The 26,126-nt window shown below is 33.9% G+C and overlaps 1 protein-coding gene across 3 annotated transcripts in view; it reads right to left on the bottom strand.

Moving 5' to 3' along the window:
- SPAG16 (sperm associated antigen 16) overlaps positions 1–26,126 on the bottom strand; it is a 749,410-nt gene that overhangs the window by 339,017 nt on the left and 384,267 nt on the right. For all 3 annotated transcript variants that reach the window (XM_074312750.2, XM_074312756.2, XM_088793833.1), the window contains one exon: positions 16,006–16,191. In XM_074312750.2, coding sequence (XP_074168851.2) covers positions 16,006–16,191 — 186 coding nt within the window. The remainder of the gene's footprint in view (positions 1–16,005; positions 16,192–26,126) is intronic.

The following is a 26,126-nucleotide window of genomic DNA, read 5'->3' as shown; positions in this document are numbered from 1 at the left end:
ATGATCAACTTATTCAGTTCCAAGGCAGAATATATTCATGGCTCTTAAGAGTTTTAAGATTCAGGTGAATCCTCCTTCTCATGCAGTAGAACTCATGAATAAGAAATATGTGTCAGTTCATGTCACCTAACTACAGATATATGCAGTGAAGGAAGCTTCAGTAACTTCTGATGCAACAATACATATTTTTATGTCGTCTGAATAAAGCTACATTTTGTTCACACATGTAAGGTTTGTACTCAGTGAAGTAGAGTGATTCAGAAAAGGTTTGCTAAAGGGGCAGAAAGGAAAAAATCATTTTAATTCATGTTAGTTTAGAAAATAACCCACACATAGTTTTTATGTGTCTTTTATTTTGTCAGACTCAAACCTGCTTTCACATACCTCATTATACAATAAAAATAAAATGCATAAGTAATCAGGTTAATAATGTTTGGAATTAAATATTCAGTGAGAATATCCTTTCAATCTTACAGTTGAAACTTATTTGCTTTAATGAGAATGATTGAGTACTGAAGACTTCATAGTTCAAACAAACATAAATTTGAAAGTTAAAAAAAAAGTGATCATTTTGGCAAAATGCTTTTAATTCATTATAGAATTCAACCAGCGTTGAGTAAAAATTGCACATAAAGAGTGTTATAGCTGAGCGGTGCCAAGCCTCCAGTAAAGATATAACATCTATCTGTCTGTCTGTCTGTCTGTCTGTCTATCAATCAATCATCTATCTGTTATATATATATATATATATATATATATATATATATATATATATACACACACACACACACACACATATATATGTATAGATAGAGATATCTAGATTAGATATACAGATACGTAGATATATACATATGTAGACATAGATATATTTATAGCCACTATTTTCATTTAATTTGAATTCCTCATCACTCTAGTTTGTAATGTTAGTAAACCATCTGAAGAAAGTTTCAAAAGGTGCTCAGATTTCTTCAATTCACATTCAATATGGCTATGAGAAGACATGGACAAAGAGACCACATTGCAGAAGATAATGAATGAAAGTTGTATGGAATCATTGATTTAAGTTCAGACACTGCAGGATATATATCTTTCTAAAGTGAGAGGAGTTGTGGAGGAGTCATTTAACTGTTTACAGTCTATGGAACAACTGTAACAGAAATATATATATATATACGTGATAATGTAGAAAGTAACAGTTCACTCTGAAAAAAGGTAAAGATTAAAAACAAATTCTAAGTGAAAATATGAGGCAGAAGATGAGATTACATGACATTAGTTAACAACTAGGGGCTACATATGTTCTTTTAAAAGGTAAACAAAAAGAAGAGATCATGATGAGGCAGAAGGACAATAAATATAAAAAGAGAACTAGAGCAGAAACATGAATGCTTTATGACATAGAACAAATTATTCATAAAGACAGTGTTGGATTACCCAACAGAAAGATGAAACATGTGCCTAAGGCACAAGCAAAGCAGCTACATCCAACTGGGAGGAGGATAAAGGGTAAACAGAAAAAAAGGAGAAAGAGAGACAGAATTTAAAAAAACAATTTTATATTCCAAATTATAAGTAAATAGAGTAGCATCTAAGGGGGAAGGGGAGTTCAAGGGAAAAAAAATCAAATTTTGATGGGTTTTCTTACACATACACTTTTTTGTTGGTTTTAAATTTTTAAGTATATGTGGGGGGTGCTTTTTTTCTTTTCTTTTCTTTATTTTGTGCTTAAGGCTTTAAAAACTTACAAGGCGACTCTAACAAGGAAAAGGAAACGGGAGAAAGAGTGGTCATCAGAAATTGAGGCTAGGAAAGGAGGTTTCTTAGAAATGGTTAGTCTTGAACTCAAATTTGGAAAAGAAAAAGAATAGGTGGATTATTGGAGAACGGTCTAGAGAGAATTTAATTCTGAGGAGTAGCAAGAACAAAACAAGTAGGAATAAATAAGACACTAGTGAGAGTCAGAAAGAAAGAAAAAATAATAATAACTGCAGATAGAAAGGGAATACAGCGATTTACTGGCCAGGCAAACCAGGCTGAAGTGATTTTAGATAAACGGGGAAAAGGGGGTTAGCAAGATGAATGAACTGGAATAGACAACAAAGTTTTGGGGGAAAAAAAGAAAGGAAGGAAGGAAGGAAGGAAGGAAGGAAGGAAGGAAGGAAGGAAGGAAGGAAGGAAGGAAGGAAAAAAAAAAAAAAAAAAAAAACCTGAAGGACTCACACTACATGATTTTACGACTTACTATGTAGCTGTTGTAATCAAGATTATATGGTACTGGTAGGGGATAAATGCATAGATCAGTGGAATAGAATAGAGAACCTAGAAAGAGGTACTTCAGTATAGTCAACTGATTTTTTCTGTTTTCCATTGAATTGCTTTTGTGCCTTTCTCAAAACCGATGAATTTTCATCAATGGTATTAAAACAATTTGCAGTTTATAAGCAAAGAAGAAATTTTTTTTCAACTTAGACCTCCCATAAACCTCTCTAACAAAGGATGTGCACACAAAATATATAAAGAACTTTCAACAGAAACTCAATAGTAAGAAAACAAACAACTCAATTAGAAAATGGATCCAAACACGAACAGATATTTCACCAAAGAAGATATAGAGATGAAAAGTACATGAACCTATGTTCATTAACATCATAACAGCATTAGGGAAATGGAAATTAAAAACATAATGAGATACCACTACATACCTTTAGATTGACCAAGATAATAAAATACACTGATAGTACCAAATTCTCAGGAGAATTAGGAAAAATTGGATTTCTCATGTACAAATGTCCTTCAAAGACCAAATTTATAAACTGTGGTATATCCATAAAATTAACTATTATTCAGTAATAAAAACAAATACACTACTGATACACAAAATCTTGAATGAATCTCAGGGCACATTATGAATAAAAAAGAGCCAATCTCAAATGATCATATCATGTATGATTCAATATCTCTTGAATTGACAATTACAACTTGAATTTACAATTACAGTGACAGAGACCAGATCAGTGGTTGTTAAGTGTTGGGGAAGAGTGAGATCATTAAGGTGATGAATCAGTTTGTATCCTGATTATGGTATCAGTTGAGTAGGTTACTCTAATTTACACATGTGATAAAATTTCATGGAACCACACACACACACACACACACACACACACACACAAACTATGTGAAATCTGGTCAAATTTAACTAAGGTCTCTGCTTGACTTAGTAATACTGTACCAATGTCAATTTCCTAGTTTTGACAATGTACGTTAGTCAGATACCATCCTTGGGGGGATCTAGGTGAAGAGTACATGAAAACTACCATTTTTCAATTATTTTAATACTTTGACTACTACACTAATTAAAAATAAAAGGGTATTAAAAAGTAATAGGGATCAAATTTACTGAACATAAAAACACAGATAGCCTAAAATTACTCCAACAACCTATTTAGTGATCCCCTCCCACACTGACCCCGGTCTTGGCCACATGCCTTATTGTGGTTAATAGGGCAATAGCAAGTAGAGGCTTGAACAACTTCTTGTCCGTTGGTGCTTGCTCTTTCTTGATGCTGGACCCTTTTTGCCAACATATGAAGAAGCTCAGGCAAGTCTGCTGGAGGTTGAGAGACCATGGGGAGAGTGGCCCTAGGTGGCCCACCTGAAGCTTCAGACATTTGAGCGAGGCCATCTTAAACTACCCCTCCCTCAGGCAATCCAGTCCAGAATAGAAGAACCACCTAGCCAACACCAAAAGAGGAAGGGAGGGAGAAAGTGAAGGAGGGAGGGAAAAAGGGGGAGAGAGAGATAAAAAGAGAGGGAGAGAGAGAGAAGGTATCACTGATAGATTTGGTCATGGGAAGATTAGAAAGTCGTCTTCTGATTGCTTCTTGTTGCTCAATAAAATAAAAATCCAGGTAATCTGCTCAGAGGAAAAATGGAGTAAGGAGAGTGTTAGGTTTTTGAGGAGAGAGGAAAAAGGTATGAAATATTCATCTCATATGGTAGAAAGTTAACTGACAGAGGAAATGCAAACTGATTCAGCTTTTGAGCTGAGGTTATAAATATAAAGTGAGATCAGTCAGCATGATTTTTTTCTTTTTTCCTAGCCATGCTTAGCTTACCAGGTGCAGACATAGAGTAGGCATAAAATGTGGTTTAACCAGAGTTGTGGTTTTGACAGGAAAGAAATATGGAGGAAAAGACCAAGGAATTTGAAACTGTGGGAGAAGGGGAGATCACTGTGATACCTTGGAACCACTCTGGATAAGATGGGATGAACCAGAAAGCTGTTTTCAAGGGCAAGGGAAAAAATAGTGGAGACAATTAATTACCAATACCAATGGAATCAAAGAATTGTTGGAGCAGGTGGTGGTAGTAAATATACAAGATAGAGAGAGGGCAGATGCTTCTCACAGAGTAGAAAACCATTGACTTTGGGCGGTAAGCACACAATGCAGTATATAGTTGACATATTATAAAATTGTACCTTTGAAACCGGCAATAAATTTAATTTAAAAAAAAGATTTGAAAGTTTTCTCTTACATATATATATATGTAAGATGTAAGAGATGTGTGCAAAACTCTAAAATAAATTTTATGCATGTACCTCAAGGACAGGGTCTACATGCTTAGTATTCAGTGTGGATTGTAAATCTTTGAGGAAGGATTAAGGGGAGAAAGTTGCATGCTCCCTTAGAAAAGGGACTCAATCTCCTCAAGGGATAGCCAGTTTAAGCAAGAAGATAAAAGAGGACTTTGAAGAGATTGTGGATATAGAATATTTAGCTGATGACAGGCATTGAATTCTAATGCATACAGTGAAAGGAATATCAGAGGTGAGAGAGAGAAAAAGTCTGACTGGTGGATAGGTGAACAATATCTAGAATGCAATGGTTGGCTTTATCGTGGTGATCCAAATAATCACAGCTGTTAGTCTCATGAAATTAATACCAATGGCTTCTTAAGGGATTGTAAATAATCAATCCCGATTTGGGCACTGGGTTCTTAGGTAGCTGGTAGTGGTAAGCATATAAACATAGCTAATAAGAGCCATGACAATTCAGATAATTTAAGAGCTACTTTTGTTGGAGATATCAGTGAAAGTCTCAAGTCAAAGATGTCATAGCCTGCTTAGAAATGAGCAGGAGACCATGAGAGTAAGGAGTAGAGGTGAGTGCATAGATAATACACATATATTTATTAGTCAATGTTATTTGTGAAAAAGATTTATAATTCATATTAAGGATGTAGGCAGTATCTTTTGGTGCAGACATATATGTTTTATAACAGTTTTGCATATACATATGATATATTAATTCATATATGTAAAATAGTAAAGTTAAATTTATTCTGGAGATACTGACATTATTATTCTCTAAAAATGCATTTAAATGGTCACATGGTGACTATAGAAATAGACAATGAAATAAATTACATATCACCTTTAAAATTGGAAACATCAGATACTTTTATAAACTGGTGAAAATCTGGGAAAAGATAATCAAGAAAAAAATGTTAGACACTCACTTTCTTTTATTGTAGTCATGGCTTTCATATAAAGATATGCTTTGTGTTTCTAGGCTAAAACGTTGTCCCTTTTAAAATGCACATTTAGATAATCACCCTGAATTTCCAATGGTAACTTTAAATCTTAAATTTATGGGTAATACATTTTACTTGGACATGTATTCAGACAATAATACATAAAATAATTATAATGAACTCATTCTACATTTTCAAGAATAATTTTTACATGCCTGTATTACTTAAAGTAATAACTTTTTCTTTTTTTTAACATCCCTCTGAATCTGTCTGTATACTTAGGAAACACATAATTTAGGTACACATTTTACTAGCCAGGGGTAGACAGGTTTAATACAACATATCTTAGTATAATTATTTATCATCGTCATTACTGCATAGAGTTTTAGATTGTTTCTTGCTAATGTGTATTATTCTCAACTTCATCATATTCTTTCTTACGCAAAACAAAAATTAACTGACATGATAACCCCAAATCAAAATGAAATACAAGCATCACAGGAAAATTTCCTCTTCATGTGAAAACTGCTTTAAACTGTCTTAACGGGGTGGTTTGGGTACCTAATAAAATTTATATTTTATGTAATTTAGGAGGTGTGGATAACCAGTGGATAACCTGGTAGGTACATAGTTTGTAATTACTGAAAAAATGATACTGCTCCTATAGAACCTGTTCTAGGTTGTGAGGCGACGAAAGGCCAGATCCGGGATAATCATTTCATATTCCTTGACTGAAGACAATCTGGTGCATTTTCTACCCAGGACACATATTAATAAGTTTTGCTCTTATTGATACATGTTAGGACTTTGCACAAATTCCTGTCAGACACTATGAAGTAATATTTAAAATTTCCTTGAAAATTTTATTCCCTAGTGGTTTACTGAAGGGAACAAATTCACCTTTTTCTCTAAGTAGGAAATGTGTCATATCTAACAACATAGTTTTATATAAGACAATAGCTTAATTCCACCTAAAACTTTATTGCTTGCTATTTTTATATTAACTAGTTTACATCTTATTTTGATTTGATGTACTTGGACATTCAATTCATTTCCATAACAACTGAATCAAATCTTACAGTTTTCTTTATATGAAAACCTTTTCAGTAATTCTAGAACGATGTTTCAGGGGCATGATAGTTAGCTTTTGCTGTCTCAAATAAATGGTTTTGAAACAAGTTTGGTTTTGGAGTCATAGATAAAATATAAATAAACAAAAAATCCTTCTGATTAAATGATATTTAAGTACTTGAGATAGTCAAATATTTATGTCACTCTAAAATTAATTTAAAGTTGAATATTTAAACTCACTGTATTAATACTAATATATGTATATCGGCATAAACACAGACACACACACACACACACACACACACACACACACTCACACACTCACAAAGGATTAAACCTTAAATATAAAAACACATAATGCATTTTAGTTTTTCACCTCAACTATACTATGCCTATATATCATTTTAATATATATTAATGAAGAAATGCATTAAACCCTTTTATTTTCTAGCACTGAAAAGGACTAACACATCTACTGACCAGATTTCTTTCAGTGGGGTGGAAAAGGGGTGTTGCATATTTTATATGTTAGAGTTCTTGCTTTAATTGGTGGTAATAGAGAAATAATATGCTATAAAACACCTATATTCAGTCTTATTGGAATATCTTTAGTTTCATTAATACTCATCCAAATTATTTCTAATATATAGGTTAGCTGTTTTGTGACTTCACAAACAGAAAGTGTACCTCATGTAATGCAAGTTAGATGCAAATCACACATCTCATTTATATGAAATCGTATTTGTTCTGTAAATGTATAGGGCTGAATGTTAAAATCTTAATGACATGTAATTCTTTTATTGATCAACCCGTATATACTGGTGTAAAAGGACGTTCACATCAAGTTAGGGCAGTGGATACTGCCGCTCACAGCATTCCTCCCGGATACACACAAGACCATACTGGTAATGAGAGAGCTTGACTATTCAGTCATAGTGTAACTTGCTAAATGAAATCTAAACTTAGCTTTGATATATATTTTCTCCCTAAGATAGACACTTCTTGAATAGTGCTTATTAATTATGCACTGTTTGGGGAAAACAGCAGTGAAAAGGTATAAGTAATCTTTTTCTCTTTTTTTGGTGCTTATCTGCATATTTATTTTCAACAATACTTAGAATTTAAAGTCTATAGTTCAAGGGAGAACTACTAACTTGAATATAAATGAAAATCCAAGAAGATGTAAGGATTGATTTATCATTCCTAGAACAGGATAAATAGATCACAAGAGGTCCATTTATGTATGTTGCCATTTCTTTTAATGTCACATAATTATGTTTCAAGCACTGCTTTAGCAGTCTATTAATATATACCTTGGGTGCCTAGAGGGCAACTGGTGGGTCTTTATTTACCACACAGGTGTTAATGTACCAACAACCTATGCCCTTAAGTCTTTATACTTCTTCCATGATTGTGTTTTCCAACCATTAATATTGTACATTATGTTTTTCATCTCTAAAAATATCCAACTTTGCAAATCAATCATAAAGAATATGAAATGCATTATTAATGAACTATTTTAGATTGTAAATCATAAACTCTACTTTTATAACTTATTTAGTGCTATCTTATTACTAATTTTATAATAAAAAATAAATTTCTTCCATTTTAGAGTCCACCTTGGTGCATTATTTGCCTGAAAGAAATCTATGGTATATTTATTCAAAGAAGATAACACCGTAAGAGAATCTTAACATTTCACATGTCTTTTTTTCTAAAATTCAACTGTTCCCTTTATCTATAGCCTTTTGTTTCCTTCATTTCAGCCCAGGGGTTATGATTGGGAAATGAATTGTTAAATTACAAAGGAAGCAATGCTGGTGGGCAGGAGGGAACATTCAAGTGTCTCAATGGAAATTACTTGTTAGATGAACAATAAGAAGGCATTCCTCATTGTACAGCTGTTTCTGGAATTCCAGTTGGCAGATCTGGTTGGAAAAGCCTTTTATAAAGTTCACATTAGTGTTCCAGTATAAAGGGGATGAACTTTTTGCTTTTCAGATGCCTCAAAGTGTAACAGGTGACTTGTTTTCTTTCTCTCACAACTTACAATACCTCAGCAATCCCTATGGCCTTTACCTTTCAAATCTATCCAGAATACTAAAAAAAAAACAAAAAAAAACCCCACAAAAACAAACAAACAAACAAAAAATTGTATTACCTTCATTGTTCACATTATGCCTCAAGCCTTCATTGTCTTTTGCCTGGATTGTTGCAATAGACCCCAGGCTGGTCTTACTGCTTTTACCCTTGTAGCCCCACCCATCCTTTGTCACAGTCTAATCTCAACACAGTAACCAGAGTCATCCTGTAAAAGTATAAAATAGATTATATGACTCTACTGTTCAAAACCCTCCATTGGTTTCCCATCTCATTGAGATATAGGTATAAGTCATTCAAATGTGCTACTCGGTTCAATGTTATATGCGCATTCCCATATAACTGCCTTTCCTCCACTATTCACTCATCTGCGCATTCTACTCCAGTCTCACTGGCCTCCTCGCTGTCCCTCAGTCACATGCATCCTGCCACCACCATGAGGGAGTTCACTTCCCAGAAGAGCTTGGGATGTTCTTCTCCTAGATATCTTCTTGGCTTGTTGCAGCACATACTTCAGGTTATCCAAATGCCAGCTTTATACTGGGAATGTCCCTGACCGTCCTGTTTAATATCGCAATCCTTTCTAGTGCTCGCCATTCCTTTCCACTTCCCATATTTTTTTTTCTCTACAAAACTTATCATCCCTAAATACTGTACATAATTATTATTTTTTCATTTGGCTTATTTTATGTCTCCCAATAGAATGCTCTCTACATGAGGGCAGGAATATTTTTCTGTGTTTTGTTTTTTTCTATTTCGTGCACTGCTATAGTTTAGTGACTAACATAATGCACACAACAGAGTGAGTGTTAAATATGTATTTATTGGATCTATAAATAAATTTAAAAAAACTGTTAGGGCCATCGCACGGGAGGTTCTATTTATATTCCATCAGCTTGACTGCAGTCAGTAAAAGCGGTTCTCAGCAGTAAATACAGTCAGTGATACCATTAAATTGAGATTCTCAGAGCTTTTATTGTTTAACTGAAATAATTATTATAGAATCAGACTTCTACTAATGGAGACACTAATAAATTATCATTGCATATTTTCTTATAACTTACAGCTACTTTTATAGGCGTTAACTTGCATGTAAGCCAATTGACTGACAGGTATTGCTACTGTCAAATAGGACTTCAGAGGCTCAAATAGTATTGCAGCAGAAACCAAGGATGGGAAATGAGAAGAGGCAAGGGAAAAAAAAAGTAGAGGGAGTTGTATAGCCATCTATACCAGCACAGAGCGTCTATTGTTCAAATAATTCTGAAAACATTGCAGGCCTTGTCTTAGTTGCCTTATTAATATGTCATGAAGGGAAAACATATCACCTAAAAATTATTCACCAGGTGCCTATATCGGACTGGGCAGGCTCAAGTACTATAATAAACAGACTGGAAAAATAATTCCTCAAATAAAGCGAAAGTTTATTTCCTTATTGTTGGAGAACCCAGAGAATGTTTCAGCCTAACTAGAGGTAAGGAATGGAGGTGGCTTTACTTTAAGCAGCTGATATTTCATCCCACCACCCGGGGGAAAAATAAAGAATGGCATATATCACTTCAACTAATATTCTATTGTATAGATGTAGAGACATCACCACACTTAATAAAAGGGCAGCTGAGAAATACTTTTTAGATCGATTGTCAGGTGCCCATTTAATATGAAAGAAGGGGGGAGTGGGTTCTGGTGAACAGCTAACAACTGCCACAGTCTGGCCTCTTGTTCACTGAATATCTGTGGCATCCTTCCTTCCACATGCAGAATATTCACTGTCCCCTCCCCATTCCCACCCCCAAAAGGAGATAACACAGTGTCCCATTCACGTACTGCATGTATTTCACAGTCCATAATTTCTGCATAATGCACAATCTGCTACTGGGTTCAGAGGCGTCTCTAGCTGTCTGGTGACCAATCAAATAAAAGAGAAGTTTTCTGCCTCCCCATCACCACAAACAAAGTGTATAATGGTGAAGCAAGGACAGAGGGATGGCAACACAAACTTCAATACAGACAGTAGAAAAGTGGGAAACACAACAGAGTTACTAGTCCAATAGTGAAAGAATCCAGGGGAATCACAATGAGGAGCTTTGCCATGGCATACAAGAAAGTTCGCTGATCCAATCAAGCCTCTCTCTTTAAAAGGTGACACTTTGCCCATTGTTCTCCGTGGCCTCTGGTTTTGTTCAATGGCCAACGTTTTTCCTCATCCATTATCCTCTATGGCCACATCTGATGTGGGTGCTGTGGTCTGTGCCTTCTAGAAGTCCACTTCCTTTGCATGCAAGTTAAGGGCCCTGAGGACTGTTGTACAGTTTGAAGAGTCATGGAAGAGTAAGAACAGGCTCATGGTTTCTTTGTCAATACTAATGTCTCAAAAACTTAGTAGGTTTCTGACATGTTTGCTTACAGTCAATGCAAAGCAGCAGTAATCACAGATTGCCTTTCCAAACAGTTTTCAACCTGCTTTATTTTTCTCTATCAACTTAATCTTGAGGTCACCTGAAACAATACAATTGCATATAAGGGCAACTGATTTACGCGTATCTCCCACTATCAGGGTCCAGAAGCTGTTGAATTTTACAAAGTTCTATGGTTCCTTTCATTCTGGTGACAAACAAATCAGTTCTTGCCTAAGTAATGATCTTGCTGAAAGCGTAGGGGCAGCTACACTCAGTAACATTTTGGCTGTTTCCAATCCCTTCCTTTAAAGCTACAAACTAAACAGGTATGTGGTCTACCGTACAAATACCAGAGTGACAGTATAGCCATTCAAATATCCAGCAACCTTGGAAGAAAAGTGGCCAGACGTTAACCAGAACACCCTATTTGATGTTATAAATTGCAGATGCAATGTATATTCTCTGATTGCTTCAAAACTGCTGCATTTTTAAATTATTTGTAATCTCATTGAGGGCAGTAATGGAGTCTTCGAATTTTCTAATGTCAATAACACAGCTCAACAAGGCAATTCATTTCATGAATACCTATGCTTTAAAGAAACATTATTTTTATAGCCAACTGAGATATTGTCTGATTTTCCTATCCCATTTTCATCATTTTATAGATTCATATATAATAAAACAACAATTAAATTATAGTGTGAATGTGGATGGAAGCAGGGAGGGCAGTTTCTTCTATGTAGGTGTCAATTTTTTCTTTATTATTCATGCAACCAAACAGCCATGTACTAAGCATTCTCTGCTTAAGATACAATGGGTGTGTCTGTTTGTGTGCGTTCAAGTGTGCATTCACAGTTCTGTGTTTTGAGACTAATTTTTAAAGACTATATTTTAAAATTAAGGTAGAAATCAATGATTACAACTTGAAACATAAATTTCTACTTTGTATAAGTGATAATTCAGAAGATCATCGATGCATTACTGTTAATTATTCATAGACAACTTAGAGTGCTCACACATTAAGAGTGCCACAGATATTGTTTTTATTAGCATTTAATAAAAGTGGCTCTTGATTTGGCTATTTTACATTAATTATGATTCTCAGTTATCCAACTTTCTGGTGAGCTAATTGGATGGTTTTGGTTAGTAATGTCCAATTCAGGAACAGATGCGAGGCTAGAGCCAGGGGCTCCGAGGGAAGGGCAGTTTGTAGGAGAGAATAATATAGGCTAAATTCTTCCTACTCTGGTGAACAGCAGAGTCTATCAACATATATTTTATTAATGACTATGTGGCATCAGGATAAGATATTATGACGAGGCATAGAACAGCTTCTACTACCAAAATCTTACAAAGGCAAATAAACTCTCCCTTTAAGTCATTAAAACTGGTTCCAACAACCTATGAAATTTTAAAGTCAGACACTAGCTTTAGACATATATACCCAGCTCTGACCCACGAGTAATTGTAAATTACAGTTCAGTGCTTTGATTATAACTCTGAAAGATAAATCAATAGCCACTATATAAACAATCAATTTATCTTGTATTTTCAATGTTTGTCTGCTACCTCAGCTTCAAAATTGGTATAAGTTTTTTGTCTTTGATGATGAAGGTGAGCTCTTGACATTGATGGGAATTTTGTAATGCAAAAAAAAAAAAATCTGGTGTCAATTCTCGGAGTGATTTTAATCTGTTATAGCAATATTGACTGGGTATCAACTGGAGACATTTGGATATCAGATCATGGAAAAAAGCTGTCAAGTCAAAGTGTCTGAAATCATTCTATGTAAGGCTGAGTCTACAGGGAATAAGTATTTAACCATAGTTACATTTAAACACTATGATTGATTAAGACATCTAAAGATATGTTATATTTTAGAATGGGCCACAATATTTCATGATAATCCTTATCTAAGCCACAGGTGACAAAAATTAAAATTAGAGACTAGTGTTAAAATTTTAGTTATATAAGATGAATAAGTCTTAGAGATATACTGTATAACATAGTACCTATAGTTAACAACACCATATCGTGTACTGAAAAAGTTGCTCAGAGGCTAGATCTTATATTAAGTGTTCTTATAAAAAATAATAATAAATAAAGAGGGCGGGAGGAAATGTTTGGAGATGATAGCTATGTTGATGGCATAGATTGGTAATGATTTCATGAGTATGGATTTAACTGCAAAGTAATCAATTTGCATACATTAGATCTTTACAGCTTTGTATGTGTTGATCATACCTCAATAAAGTCATTTTTTAAAATACCAGTAATCTGTTATAATAAATGTTTATAAAATCTGGTCACATAATCAGAAACATAAAATTAAGAATTACAGGTGATTGATTATTCCAAGTAACCAGTAGGTAACCATTTGAGAATTAAAACCTATCTTACAGAATATTCCAACATTATTTAGCTGTATTTTTATAACTCAGGTGGATTATGCTATTTACCCATTAATGTCCTTTATCTATCAAGGTATAGTCAAAATACAGGATTTAATATATAGGATTGTTCACTATGTGTAAATTTATAAGTATATAACTAAAAAGAGAAAAAACATTAGGTATCATGGAAAAAGCAACTGCAGGAAGGAGCTACCACCTGTAAGATTGAATGAACAAAGGGAAAAGAGTAGAATTATTAAAACTTAGAACCTTGGAGAGGGGTGCCTGCAGAGCTGAAACTCAGCCCTCTATGTGGAGCAACTTACTTTTTTGCTGGTATTGGTGCTCTGCAACTTAGAGGAGAGGTTGTGCATAGCTACAAACAGAGACCTCTGAGCAGAGGGCACCTACTAGCTGGAGCTAATGTCTTTGATGATGGCATAATGCACCTGTTTCTGCAAGTGACAACTGGATTCAACTGCTGTGATGAAACAAACTGCTGTTGCTAAGGTGCAGTATTGCTAGTGATGCTCATGGGAACTTTAAGCCTAAAAGAAGCCCATAGGAAGAAGACGGGATGGATCTCTCTTCCTCCTCCAGCACTGCAGTCTCCTACAAGCAATCCCTACTGCTAAAGCCTAACAGAGAGTCAGCTGGCACAGTAAAAATGTGGAGTTTGGTGCTAAGAAAAACATACCATAACTACTGGTATATGGCATTAGGAGATAATCAACTGATGCATAGGACAGAGCATACACCCTTTCAGTGAATCCTCCCAGAAAACCTGCTGACTTTTTGCAAGCACCTTACTTGCCCCTCTTCTAAATATGTTACCTATGGTATAAGGAAGAAAATAGAAAGTCTATTTAAGGTACCTGGTTTTATACGTGACCTCAAAGCAACAGTGTCCACCTTTAAAGTGAGTCCATCTTCCTCTTACAAAATAAACTGCAATGGCTCAGTAACAATTGTTGACCTAAAATTGTAGGAGCTGTTTTCACATATATTTGGAATCTGGGCATTGTTCAATAATCAAAGTGATCAGAAGTCTGACTGATAATTTATTTTTATTTTTATTTTTATTTTATATATATATATATATATATATATATATATATATATATATATATATATTTTTTTTTTTTTTTTAATTAAATTTATTGGGGTGACAATTGTTAGTAAAATTACATAGATTTCAGGTGTACAATTCTGTATTACATCATCTATAAATCCCATTGTGTGTTCATCACCCAGAGTCAGTTCTCCTTCTATCACCATATATTCGATCCCCCTTACCCTCATCTCCCACCCCCCACCCACAGCCCCCCTTACCCTCTGGCAACCACTAAACTATTGTCTGTGTCTATGAGTTTCTGTTTCTCATTTGTTTGTCTTGTTCTTTTGTTGTTTTTGGTTTATATACCACATATCAGTGAAATCACATGGTTCTCCGCTTTTTCTGTCTGACTTGTTTCGCTCAGCATTACTCTCTCAAGATCCATCCATGTTGTCACAAATGTTCCTATATCATCTTTTCTTACTGCCGAATAGTATTCCATTGTGTATATATACCACAACTTCTTTATCCATTCATCTATCGAAGGACATTTTGGTTGTTTCCATGTCTTGGCCACCGTAAACAAAGCTGCAATGAACATTGGAGCACACGTGTCTTTATCTCTAAATGTTTTCAGATTTTTTGGGTAGATACCCAGGAGAGGGATTGCTGGGTCATATGGTAATTCTATTCGTAATTCTTTGAGGAACCTCCACACTGCCTTCCATAACGGCTGCACCAGTCTGCATTCCCACCAACAGTGTATGAGGGTTCCTTTTTCTCCACAGCCTCTCCAACATTTGTTATTATTTGTCTTGTTCATGATAGCCATTCTGACTGGGGTGAGGTGATATCTCATTGTGGTTTTGATTTGCATTTCTCTGATGATTAGTGATGTTGAGCATTTTTTCATATGTCTATTGGCCATTTGTATGTCCTCTTTGGAGAAATGTCTCTTCAGGTCGTCTTACAAATTGTGAATTACCAAAAAGCATTTAATTTGGGAAAGTATTGTATTAAAATTAAGCATGAAACAAGTAATTACTTCTGTCATATTTATGTCTATTAAATTGTTAGTTTGATAATACAGAGTGATAACAATCTGTGAAAGGGAGAACTAAAAACCGAACTCTTTAAAATAAGTATTTGTTTCTAGCTTGCTTAAAACAAACAGCTTCCCAATAAAGTAATTCTAATCTTATTATATCGCTTGATCTTGATACCTACATTTAGAAAGGATTCATTATATCAACAAAGATTAATGAAGTTAGAAGTGGATTTCAGAGATTATTTAAGTAGCTCTCTATAATTTTATCAACTAAGAATTTTAAAGAAAAGTGTTTCCCAGTGGTAGCACTGAGGGATAAAACAAACAAACAAACAAACAAACATTACTGGTGCATATTTATCAACGTAGAGGGTTAATAATGTTTAAAGTATTTCTTACCTATTAACATCCCAGATTTTACTCGTGGTATCCAAGGATGAAGATGCCACAAAATCACCACAGGTGTGCCACGTACAGGACCATACCGCATGGCCATGTCCTTCGAAGGTCAAAAGGCAATTGCCTTTAGACAGGTTCCATAATTTAACTGTAGTGTCACCACTTGCAGTAGCCAATTTGTTGCCACTGTTTGGAAAAACATGAAAATGTATGTGTCAAAAAAAAAATTACAATTTATTTTTTAAATGGTTGTACTCTGTGAGTAATTTGCGTGTGTGTGTTTCTGAGTTATTTTTACTTTTCATGGCTTATCCAAATGCCTGAATTTTATTATCTTAAGCCTAAACAATTATATACTTACTTGTATTGTTTAGTAATTCAAATTGATGAGAGTTGCACAATTTCTAGATTAATTCTCTTATATTCTTCTAGATGAATTCATTAAATCAGTGTGTGTGTGTGTGTGTGTGTGTGTGTGTGTGTGTGTGTATATATGTATATACATATATGTAGTATGTGTTGGGTTTAGGGCTATGTGTTAGGCCCTGCGGATGATGTAGCTTCAAATGAAGATGATTTACGAGTAGATGTAGGTTAAGTAATTTGAAAAAAACAATACAATACAAAACAGTAGGTCGGCATCACTTATATTTGTCTTAACAAACTGTTTCAAGATTACTGTTTACATGATGAAGGAAAAAAATAAATCAGAATGAGGGGGCTTTTGAACTAAATCTTGAGAGACGAAAAATTTTGAAGTGCTGGGTGGTTGAGAAAGGAAGTCATTGGATTTTCCATTTAAGTCATTAGTAGATGCTGTGGCTCTCAAGTGGTGGACACACAATCTAGTTTAAGAAATGAATGGGTATCAACGACACAAGCAGAAATAGCTGGGCTTGCTTTGGTAAAATATCAACGGCAAGAAAATTTCAGTTCCATCAACTTCACATCCTCCTGCATTTCATGATCGTTTTACCGTGTTTCCCCAAAAATAAGACCTAGCTGGACAATCAGCTCTAATGCATCTTTTGGAGCAAAAATCAATATAAGACCCAGTATTGTATTATATGAATTATATTATGTTATAATACATTATATTATATTATATAAGACCCGGTCTTATATTATAGTAAAATAAGACCGGGTCTTATATTAATTTTTGTTCCACAAGATGCATTAGAGCTGATTGTCTGGCTATAGCTCTTATTATTGGGGAAACACGGTATATGTTCTCTTAGTAACATTTCTCTCACTGAATATAATAAACTGCTTACTTCTCCTCCTTCCCTGTGTTTTTGATGGAGAACTGTGTTTCTTCTCTTTGTTTGTACAGCATCAAGTATCATGACTGACCAATTGACATGCTCAGTAAATGTTTCCAGAATAAATATTTGAATGAATGAATGAAATTATGCTGTAAGTGAAGAAGAAAATGTGCCCATTATTGCTAAGAGAGGAAATAGCAGGATCAAGACAAATGTTTTGCTTGCTTGCTTTTTTTTTGCTTATTTTTATGCCGAGTGAATTCAATGTTTAACGTGCATAAGAGAAACAAACACTGGAGAGGGAGAATTTAAAGGTACTGCAGAAAAGGTGGATTATAGAATGAAGAAGTTTTCAGTAAGTTATAAAACGATATCTACTTTATTTTTCAAGTTAACAGAGTTGAGAAAAATTACTATATTACAGGTAGTCCTTTAGATAGATATTAAAAACTGTCCTTTTGTAGCTGTTTTCTATTTTCCCATTCAAAATTTTACTTTCTAATATTAAAGACCAAATGCAATTTTCTATAAATATCCAAATAAACATAGAAATAAAAAATAATTTAACTGTGCCTCTTTCTCAAATCTTTCTGATAGGCTAGCATGCTATAATAGACATTAGTCTTGCTCTAGGATAAGAATTGCTGTGGTATATTTCTGCCTGTGGCTGAAATACACTTTCCTATAACTTTTACATACTTCTCTCTTGCTTTAAAACTATGTGACAAGACAAATAAAAATCACAATAGAAATAACTACAACTGGAATACAGCAGTTGTAATACCCTTTAAAAGTGCCACAAACTGATACTTAGTCAACAATAGACATAAACAATATTCTCATAAGTTTGCTCACATGTATGAACTCAACCAAATCCAAAATATACAGAATATGAATTTCTAAATTTCTTTGAAATGTTTTCATTTTTAAAAAGCATAATTTGAAATACGGATAACTCTACGCTTTTGGTTCACAGGAAAATAACAACATCTTTGAGGGGTGAGAGTAAGAAAAAATGGTGAACTAAGATTCAAAAGATGCTCTAGTTCATGAAAAAGTCATGGTTTCCCTCAGCTCCACAGATAGGAGAAGACAACCCCTCAAAAAGAGCAAAAGCGGGTCCATGTTCTTAATATATGGACTACATCATTCTAATTAATGTAGGCTCTCAGCATTCCAGAGATAAAAGTCAACCAAACATGAGCTTACAAAAAAAAAAAACGTACCAAACAATGAGAAAAAGAAAGCCATGACTGAGAGTGAGCTGATTAAATTAACAAAGACTTACGTCATGAAGGACCCTAGTTGTTGTAACTATAAGGTACAACATATAAATATGAATGAAATGTATAAAGAAATAATGAAATAAAAATTATCAAACAACACAGTATTATGAAATGAATCAGATCTGAAAAAAATAGAGCATTTAGAAATTTCAAAAAATAACATTTTTTTTTTGAAATTAACAAACCAGTGGATAAGTAAAATAGCAGAGTAGACATAGCAAAAGACAGTAAATAAATTAGAAGATAAATGTGAAAAGACTATTAGAGTATAAATAGACCAGGAAATAAAAAAATGTCTTAGTCTGCTTGGTCTGCTATAACAAAATACAATAGACTGGTGTCTTAAACAACAAAAATGTATTTTTCACAGTTCTGGAGGCTGGAAAGTCCAACATCAAGGTGTTGGTCAATTTGGTTCATGGTAAGGGCCCTCTTCCTGGCTTGCAGATGGTTGTCTTCTTTCTGTGTTCTTACATATCAGAAAGAGAGGAAGCTCTGGTGTGTATTCCTCTTTTTATAAGGACAAAAATCTCATCATGGGGTTCCATTGTCATGTCCTCATTTAAACCTAAATATCTCCCAAAGCTCCCACTTCCTTATAGCATCATATCAGGAGTTATGGCTACACAATACAAAAATTTTTTGGGGGTGGGGGGATACAGACATTCAGTCCATAACAGTAAATAAGTTAATGATAGAAAAAAAAAAAAAATATATATATATATATATATATATATATATATATATTTCATTTTTTTCCTTATCAAAACCTCAGAAGAGAATGGTATAAAGGGACACATACAAACTCAAAGAATTAAAGGTTGAGAATTTACAGAAACTAGAAAATTCAAGACTTAGAACCATAGATTCAGGAAGAAAACTGTATACCAAGGAGGATAAACAGTGTAAACAAAAATAAATCTTAGATAAATTTTCATCAACTTCAGAGCACCATGGGCAACAATAATTATAATGAGAAGAATAAGGAAAAGAGGAAAAAATTAGAAGCAAAGGTGATTTATTTACACAGTGCTTAATATGTGATAGAACCCAACTAAGTACATTCCATATATTTAATCCTTACAACCATCCTATAGGATGGGCACCATCATTATCTTCAAATCATTTGAACAACATCAGCGAGCTAGCAAGTGGAAGATTCTGAATTTCTTCAAGGAGCTAAGAGAAAATAATGTTACTCTAGATCTATCAAACATCTTTCTCAAAACACAGGCAAATAAAAATTGCTTCCACTAAATAAAGCAGTTCTCCCCTATAGGAACTACCACGTATATTTCAGAGAAAAATTTTAAAATCCTAGAAGGAAGATCTGAAATGAAGGAATGGTGAGCAAAGACTCTGGCAAACATGCCAATATATTCAAATATGTGTGTACATAAATAGTGCTTGAAAAAATAAAAATAAAAAACAACAACGATAATATTGACAATAATGTTCCTGTGTTGTTCAGAAGAGAAGGTAAATATACTGATACGTTTTAAACTTTGTTAAGTCTGGATAGTAAAATGTCAAGGGTAACCATTACAAGAACAGGAATAAAGTATATACCTTCTAGATCTGTATAAGTAAAAATAAATGGGTAAGAAAAGCAAACAATTATAAACATCTATCCAAATTATAAACATAAATCCAAAATAAAGCAAGAAAGGAGGGGGAAAAGCACTACGATAAATGGTACACATAGAAAACAAACAAAAGAAAAAAGACACTAGAAAAAATTTCAAACATAATAATACTAATAAATACAAAAGAACTAAATTGTAAGTTAAAAGACAAAAATTTTTCAGTTTGGCTAAAAAGGAAACAATTCAGCAATATGTTGTTTACATGAGGCACATAAAAACTCCTAAAAACACACAAAGATTGAAAGTATAAGAGATGAAAATAGATACCTAGCTAAAGAAAATAAAAATAAAGATGAGGTAGATATATTAACGTCAGACAAAAAAGACATCAGGGCAAAATGTGTTATTAGGGATAAAAAGAGTTCCTATATAAAGATAAAATGTTTCATTTCTAGAAAGGGTTAAAAACTAAATTATATAAAAATACTAAATGCATCTTAACTAAAAGTAACAATGTTAGAACCATAAAAACAAAAATGACCAACCTATTGTCAACGTGAAAGATTTACACACCTCTCTCAATTTATTTTTCTAATTAAAAATATAAATAAAGATATGGAATATTTAAGGAATTAAAATTACATATTTTAATGGCCATTTATAAAATCCTTTATCAAATAATGAGGGCTACACATTATTCTGAAGCATATATGGAACACTTATGAAAACAGAAAATAAGCTATAAAGCAAGTCTTAACAAATTTAACATAATTTTATATTTTCTCATTGGAAGTCAATTGGCATAAATGACCAACAAAATTATATGTTTTTAAAACCTATATATATGTGTTCATTTTAAAACGCAGTTTTAAATAACCTACATATCCAAGGAGAAATAATAGTGGATGTTTGCAAATATTAAACCTGAATGAAAAAACAACATATCAAAACTATGAAGTAAAATAAAAATAGTATTTTGAAAACACCTTAGATTTTTTTTCACCTCCTTATAATGAAAAAAAGACAGCCTCAAAATTGTTCTGCTAAGCATGAGATTTTAAGTTTAGAAAAAAATATACTATAAACTATAATGGAAGATCAATAAAGCTCAGAGTTGTGCTTGAAGAAACTAATAAAATAAATAAATCTTGGCGAAGGCTGAAAAAAAGATACAAAGAGTTCCTTCAAAATGATAATCTATTAAGCCAGATACTGAGGGGATTTTACGAAAGTACAAAGTAGTGTCATTCTTTCCTATTTTTTTTTTTCTGTTTGGGAATTACATTTATTTTTCATAAAAATGTTATATCAATATGATTTTTTTGCAGATTATGAACAAATACATTATGTCAAATTTGTTTGGGTCAAGCAAACTTATGCATTGCAAATAGTAAGCAATATATGGATCAATTATATTTAGAAATACTTTATATTTCCTGTAATTGTTTTATTCCATATTTTGCATGTTCTTTATGCAAATTATTGACATTTTTCAGACTTTAGCAGATAACTACAGAACTATTAGAGTTTGTTACTGTTGAAAATGACCACAGTTTTGAGAACTAAATATATTACAAGTTCCACATTGACACTAATTACTTGTTTTTAAGAAATGTGCTAAAGTGTTTCATGAGAGGGATGGAACAGATTCAAGGCCTCTTGTTTCACAAAATAGGAAGTGGAAAGTACAGAAGCAAGAACATTTGGTTGCCTTCTCATTCTGCTCGGCTAGGCAACCCATGTGACCTTGGATAGGCCCTTTAACATATACATTTAACATCTCTTAACTTCATTATCTTTATTTGAAAATATGGATAAGTTCTGCTCAATATAACATAAAATGTTGAAGATCAAATAAGAGAATTCTTCAAACAGCACATTTTAATTCTAGGCACTACTCCAACTTAAGATTATTTTATAAAAAGATTGTCTTGTGATCTCTAGGTCATTTTTTATATGGAATTGATGATTCGTATTTCCATAAATAGTGGAGTAAAATCATTACTGCCATTAGATTGCAGTTTCAACTATCTGTGACTATTCAACAGGACTATCTGAATTTATAAAGGGACCATCAGTCACAATGTCCTCAGTTACCATAGAAAGTGTAATGTGTTATATAGCAGAATAACATATAACCAAAGTCTAGTTAAATTAAATATTTCACTCACTTTCTTTGCATAGGTAAAAATACAATTTTCATTTCACTGAGCTCATAAATTATATTAGAAAAGCTCACATTTAGAATTAAGACACATTTGAGATACATTTAGCGTGCCCATTTTTTTAGTCCCCCACACTTTAAAAGTTGAAAGAAAAATGGCTGAAAATGCTCTTATACAAGTTATTGTAAACCCTTGGCCTTTGATATAGAGGGGCCGGCTGCATGTCATACATAATTTGGGTTGCATATATAAACAAGTTATGTATAGCAAGGTATCTTGGTAGAGAGGAAAGAAAACATAGAATTACAAAAGTACTAATTCTTTTTATTCTGTTTAATCCTTTGCATTTATGTAATCGGGCTGTAGATGCAGAAAAAATTGGTAGGTGAGTTTATGAAACTTTATGTGGAGATCATGAGTAATGGTGTCACCCTGGAATAAGATAGCAATGCCCCTAGAATGCCTTCAAATGTTCAAGTATCAATTTGTCTTTGGGATTATTTTATTATTTAGTTTTCTTACTGCATTAACATGCTTCTGGATATTCTGTAGTTGTCAACCATATACATGTATGTATGTGATACATTACAATTGGATATTCTTGAAATACACAGCCTTGGCTAATCATGATATTTTAATATAGAATCATAGTTACTAAAATGCTGTTCTCATTCTTTTTCAAAAATAAGTTTCTATGCATAACTTAGGTCTTTGTTTAGAAAAAAATTTCAGGATATTAAATCTCAAATTTTCCCAGCTATCTCAAGACCTCTTCATGTGACAATTTCTTTTCATATTCTTTCTTTTGACCCAATGTTCTAAGAAGAGGAGAGCACAACGTGCAGGGTGCAGGCCCTGAGAAGGGCACGAATGACTTGCTCAAGAAGCTGAAAGGTCAGTGCAGTATTGCGGGCTAGGGGAGGTGGGGAATGGATGGTGGTGTGAGAGTAGTGCAGATGTGCAAATGGAGACCTGACATGTTGGAGGGGCCAGACCACTCCAGGCCTTCTTGGCAAAGGCAAGGTATTTGGAATTTAGCCTAAGTTCTGAGACATTTCGAGACTAGGAGATTCATACATCCATTTCATAATTAGTACAGATACTGTACTAGACAACTCAGTCCAGTGTCCTCCTGTGTTGATCAAACACACTGAGCATGCTCACTTCAGGACATGTGCATACTCTTCTTCTGGCACTGGGATGCTATCCACCCTGGATATTCCCATGGCTTGCTCTATGACTTCAGTTAAAGACCTTTTCTTTAACCTTACCTTAACATGAAGGACATCTCTGACAATCTCACTTAAAATATTGCATCACCACAAATTTTTTGCTTCCCACTGCTTCCCCTCACTGTGTTATTTTTATCCATATATTAAACTATATATCACTTACTTTATTTATTGTCTCTGTCAATAGAAGGTAACAGAGAGGGTTCCAAAAGAAAATGTATACACATTTTAAGAAAGGAAAAAACTATTAAAATTATGCTGCTGGTAACCACTTTGAGCTCCTCTTGTAAGTACAGAAGTCAAACGTGACTTGTGTTCATCTTTTGTTATTGGTATATATTAAGTATTACAATTTTAATACAGTTTTTTTTTCCTTTCTTACATTTTTTTGGCATCCTCCGTATATGACGGCAGGAATTATTATTTTTTATTCACTGCTGCATCCTACTTAGCATCATACTTAGCACATAGGGACTCTCAATAAATAACTATTGAATCTATAAATTAATAAATAAAATACAATTATAAATATGACACAGTTTTGTTTCTAACAGATAATTCTTCAGGGTTTATAAATACAAAGAAAAATGTAGGCAAATGGATCCTATGCCCCGTTTTACTACTGCATACTTTATTTGGATATTTATTTTCTTAAAGAAACTTGATTTCATGATATAATAAATTATTTCCTTCCGAATTTTGCCCAAGATTTTATACATATAAAACTTCAGATCACATTGGATGACATTATCAGATAGCCTCAGGAAAACAGCATATCCCCCAACCACATCATATACTTTTTGGAAAGATGAAGACCATAAATAAATTCCATGAATAAAAAACTAGCTCACATAAAATGAGTTGCAGAAATAATATATCTTCAATTCCTAGTGAAAGTCAACTGCATTGAGTCTTTAGAGCATCACAATAGGGCATTTAACAAAGAGTAAAGTTAGTGTAGCACATTCCACCATTAAGTCTGAATTATACCAGTAGCCTCCTAACTGCTCCTGCCTTTGTTCCTCTAAAATCTTTTATCACTACAGAAGCCTAAAGGATCCTGTCCTTGCTGCTCCTCTGCTCAAAATCCTCCAATGGTTTCGCAGGCCCCAGAGTAAAAACTGAAATCCAAATGATGAAATAAGAGCCCACGTGGTCCACCTGCCACCCACCTAGTTACCACTCTGATCTCTACTCCTACTGCTCTTTCCCTTCTCTCCCTCCCTCTCTAGCTACAGAAAGCCTTTGGGCTTGTTGTTCTTTCTTCCAGGAATGTTCTTTTCCAGAAAATCAATGACTGATTCCGTCCCTTTCTTTAGGACTTTACAGAAAGACACATCAAAGGAGGCCTAGCTAAAACGCAATCTCACCAGTGACTCTCCGTTTTCTTTTTTTCTTTTCAGTAGCACTTATCACTATTAATTTACTGTGTATTTTACTGATATCTCTTCTTTGTTTTCTGTTCTCCTCATGATCTCACAGTTTTGTGGACCTCTGCTTTACCCAGTTCTTTACTATTTGGTATATATCCACAGCTAATGAATGCCTTTACATTAGATTCCATACCCTGCCTGAATCTGGTTCTTACAAAAAATATACTGTTTACTAACAGTCTCAATTCTGCTATCTTGCAGAGTTTAAAATTATCATCTCTCTGGGCCTAAAATGTGAAGACACAGCTCTTGCCCCCTTTTTCGCAAAGCACCAGGAGATGTTTCATTCTCATTCAGACCAGGAGCCAGGCCTCTTTCTCAGGGCACCAGAGGCAAGAGCTGTCCATTTCCAAAGCCCGTGTGTTCACGTGGTCCATGGAGCAGGGAAGCTGCCCTTTCTTGAGAATGATTCCTTTGCCCTGTACAACAGGCCTCCTCTGTATTCCACTTGCCTTGCAAATCACCAAGTCTGCTTACATATCAAGGAAATATTTACAACCCAACCTCTTAGATAGTGTTGAGTCTCTACCCACCAGTTCTATGTTATAACTAGATTACTGTGTTTTTAAAGTTCATTGATTTATGCAATTACTCCTGAGTATCTACTACATACCAGGGATATAAAGGATATGAAAGATATAAAGCACACATATTCCTCAAATTCTTTACATGTTTTGCCTTTGGATTAAATTATAAGAATTAGAAGTTTGTATATATATTCAAAGATCACTTTTTCCACTTCTCCTTCCCCACCGTAGAATTGCTTTTACTAAGTTACCTGTGGTTTCATTCACCTGCCTGGCAATAAGAAAAGTTATAAGACACAACACTATGAAAATCTGTGTGATTGAAAGGTTGCTGTCGAGGAGATTGCTCAGTAGATTACATATTCCACAAGAGTATCATATACTTTTAAAATGGACCCAGTGGTGAAATGCCATTTAGTCCTTAATAGCTGCAGTCATTGTGTTGCTACTGAACAGCTTGAGATGAGTTGTTTTAAAGACAATGGAAATCACATAGCTGACTAGTTCTACTTCCTTCTGTTGACTGTTAAATACTTAGTCCCAAAGACAAAGCTCTCCTCTAGCACTGTTAAAAAAAATAGCATTGTGTTATGTTTTTTATTAATTAATTAATGTCCATATAACCAA

Source organism: Rhinolophus sinicus, chromosome 17 (genome assembly GCF_057876585.1).
Source record: "Rhinolophus sinicus isolate RSI-liver-muscle chromosome 17, RSI-T2T, whole genome shotgun sequence".
NCBI lineage: Eukaryota > Metazoa > Chordata > Mammalia > Chiroptera > Rhinolophidae > Rhinolophus > Rhinolophus sinicus.
Note: the sequence above shows the minus strand (reverse complement) of the source record. Positions and strands in the feature narration are given on the sequence as shown.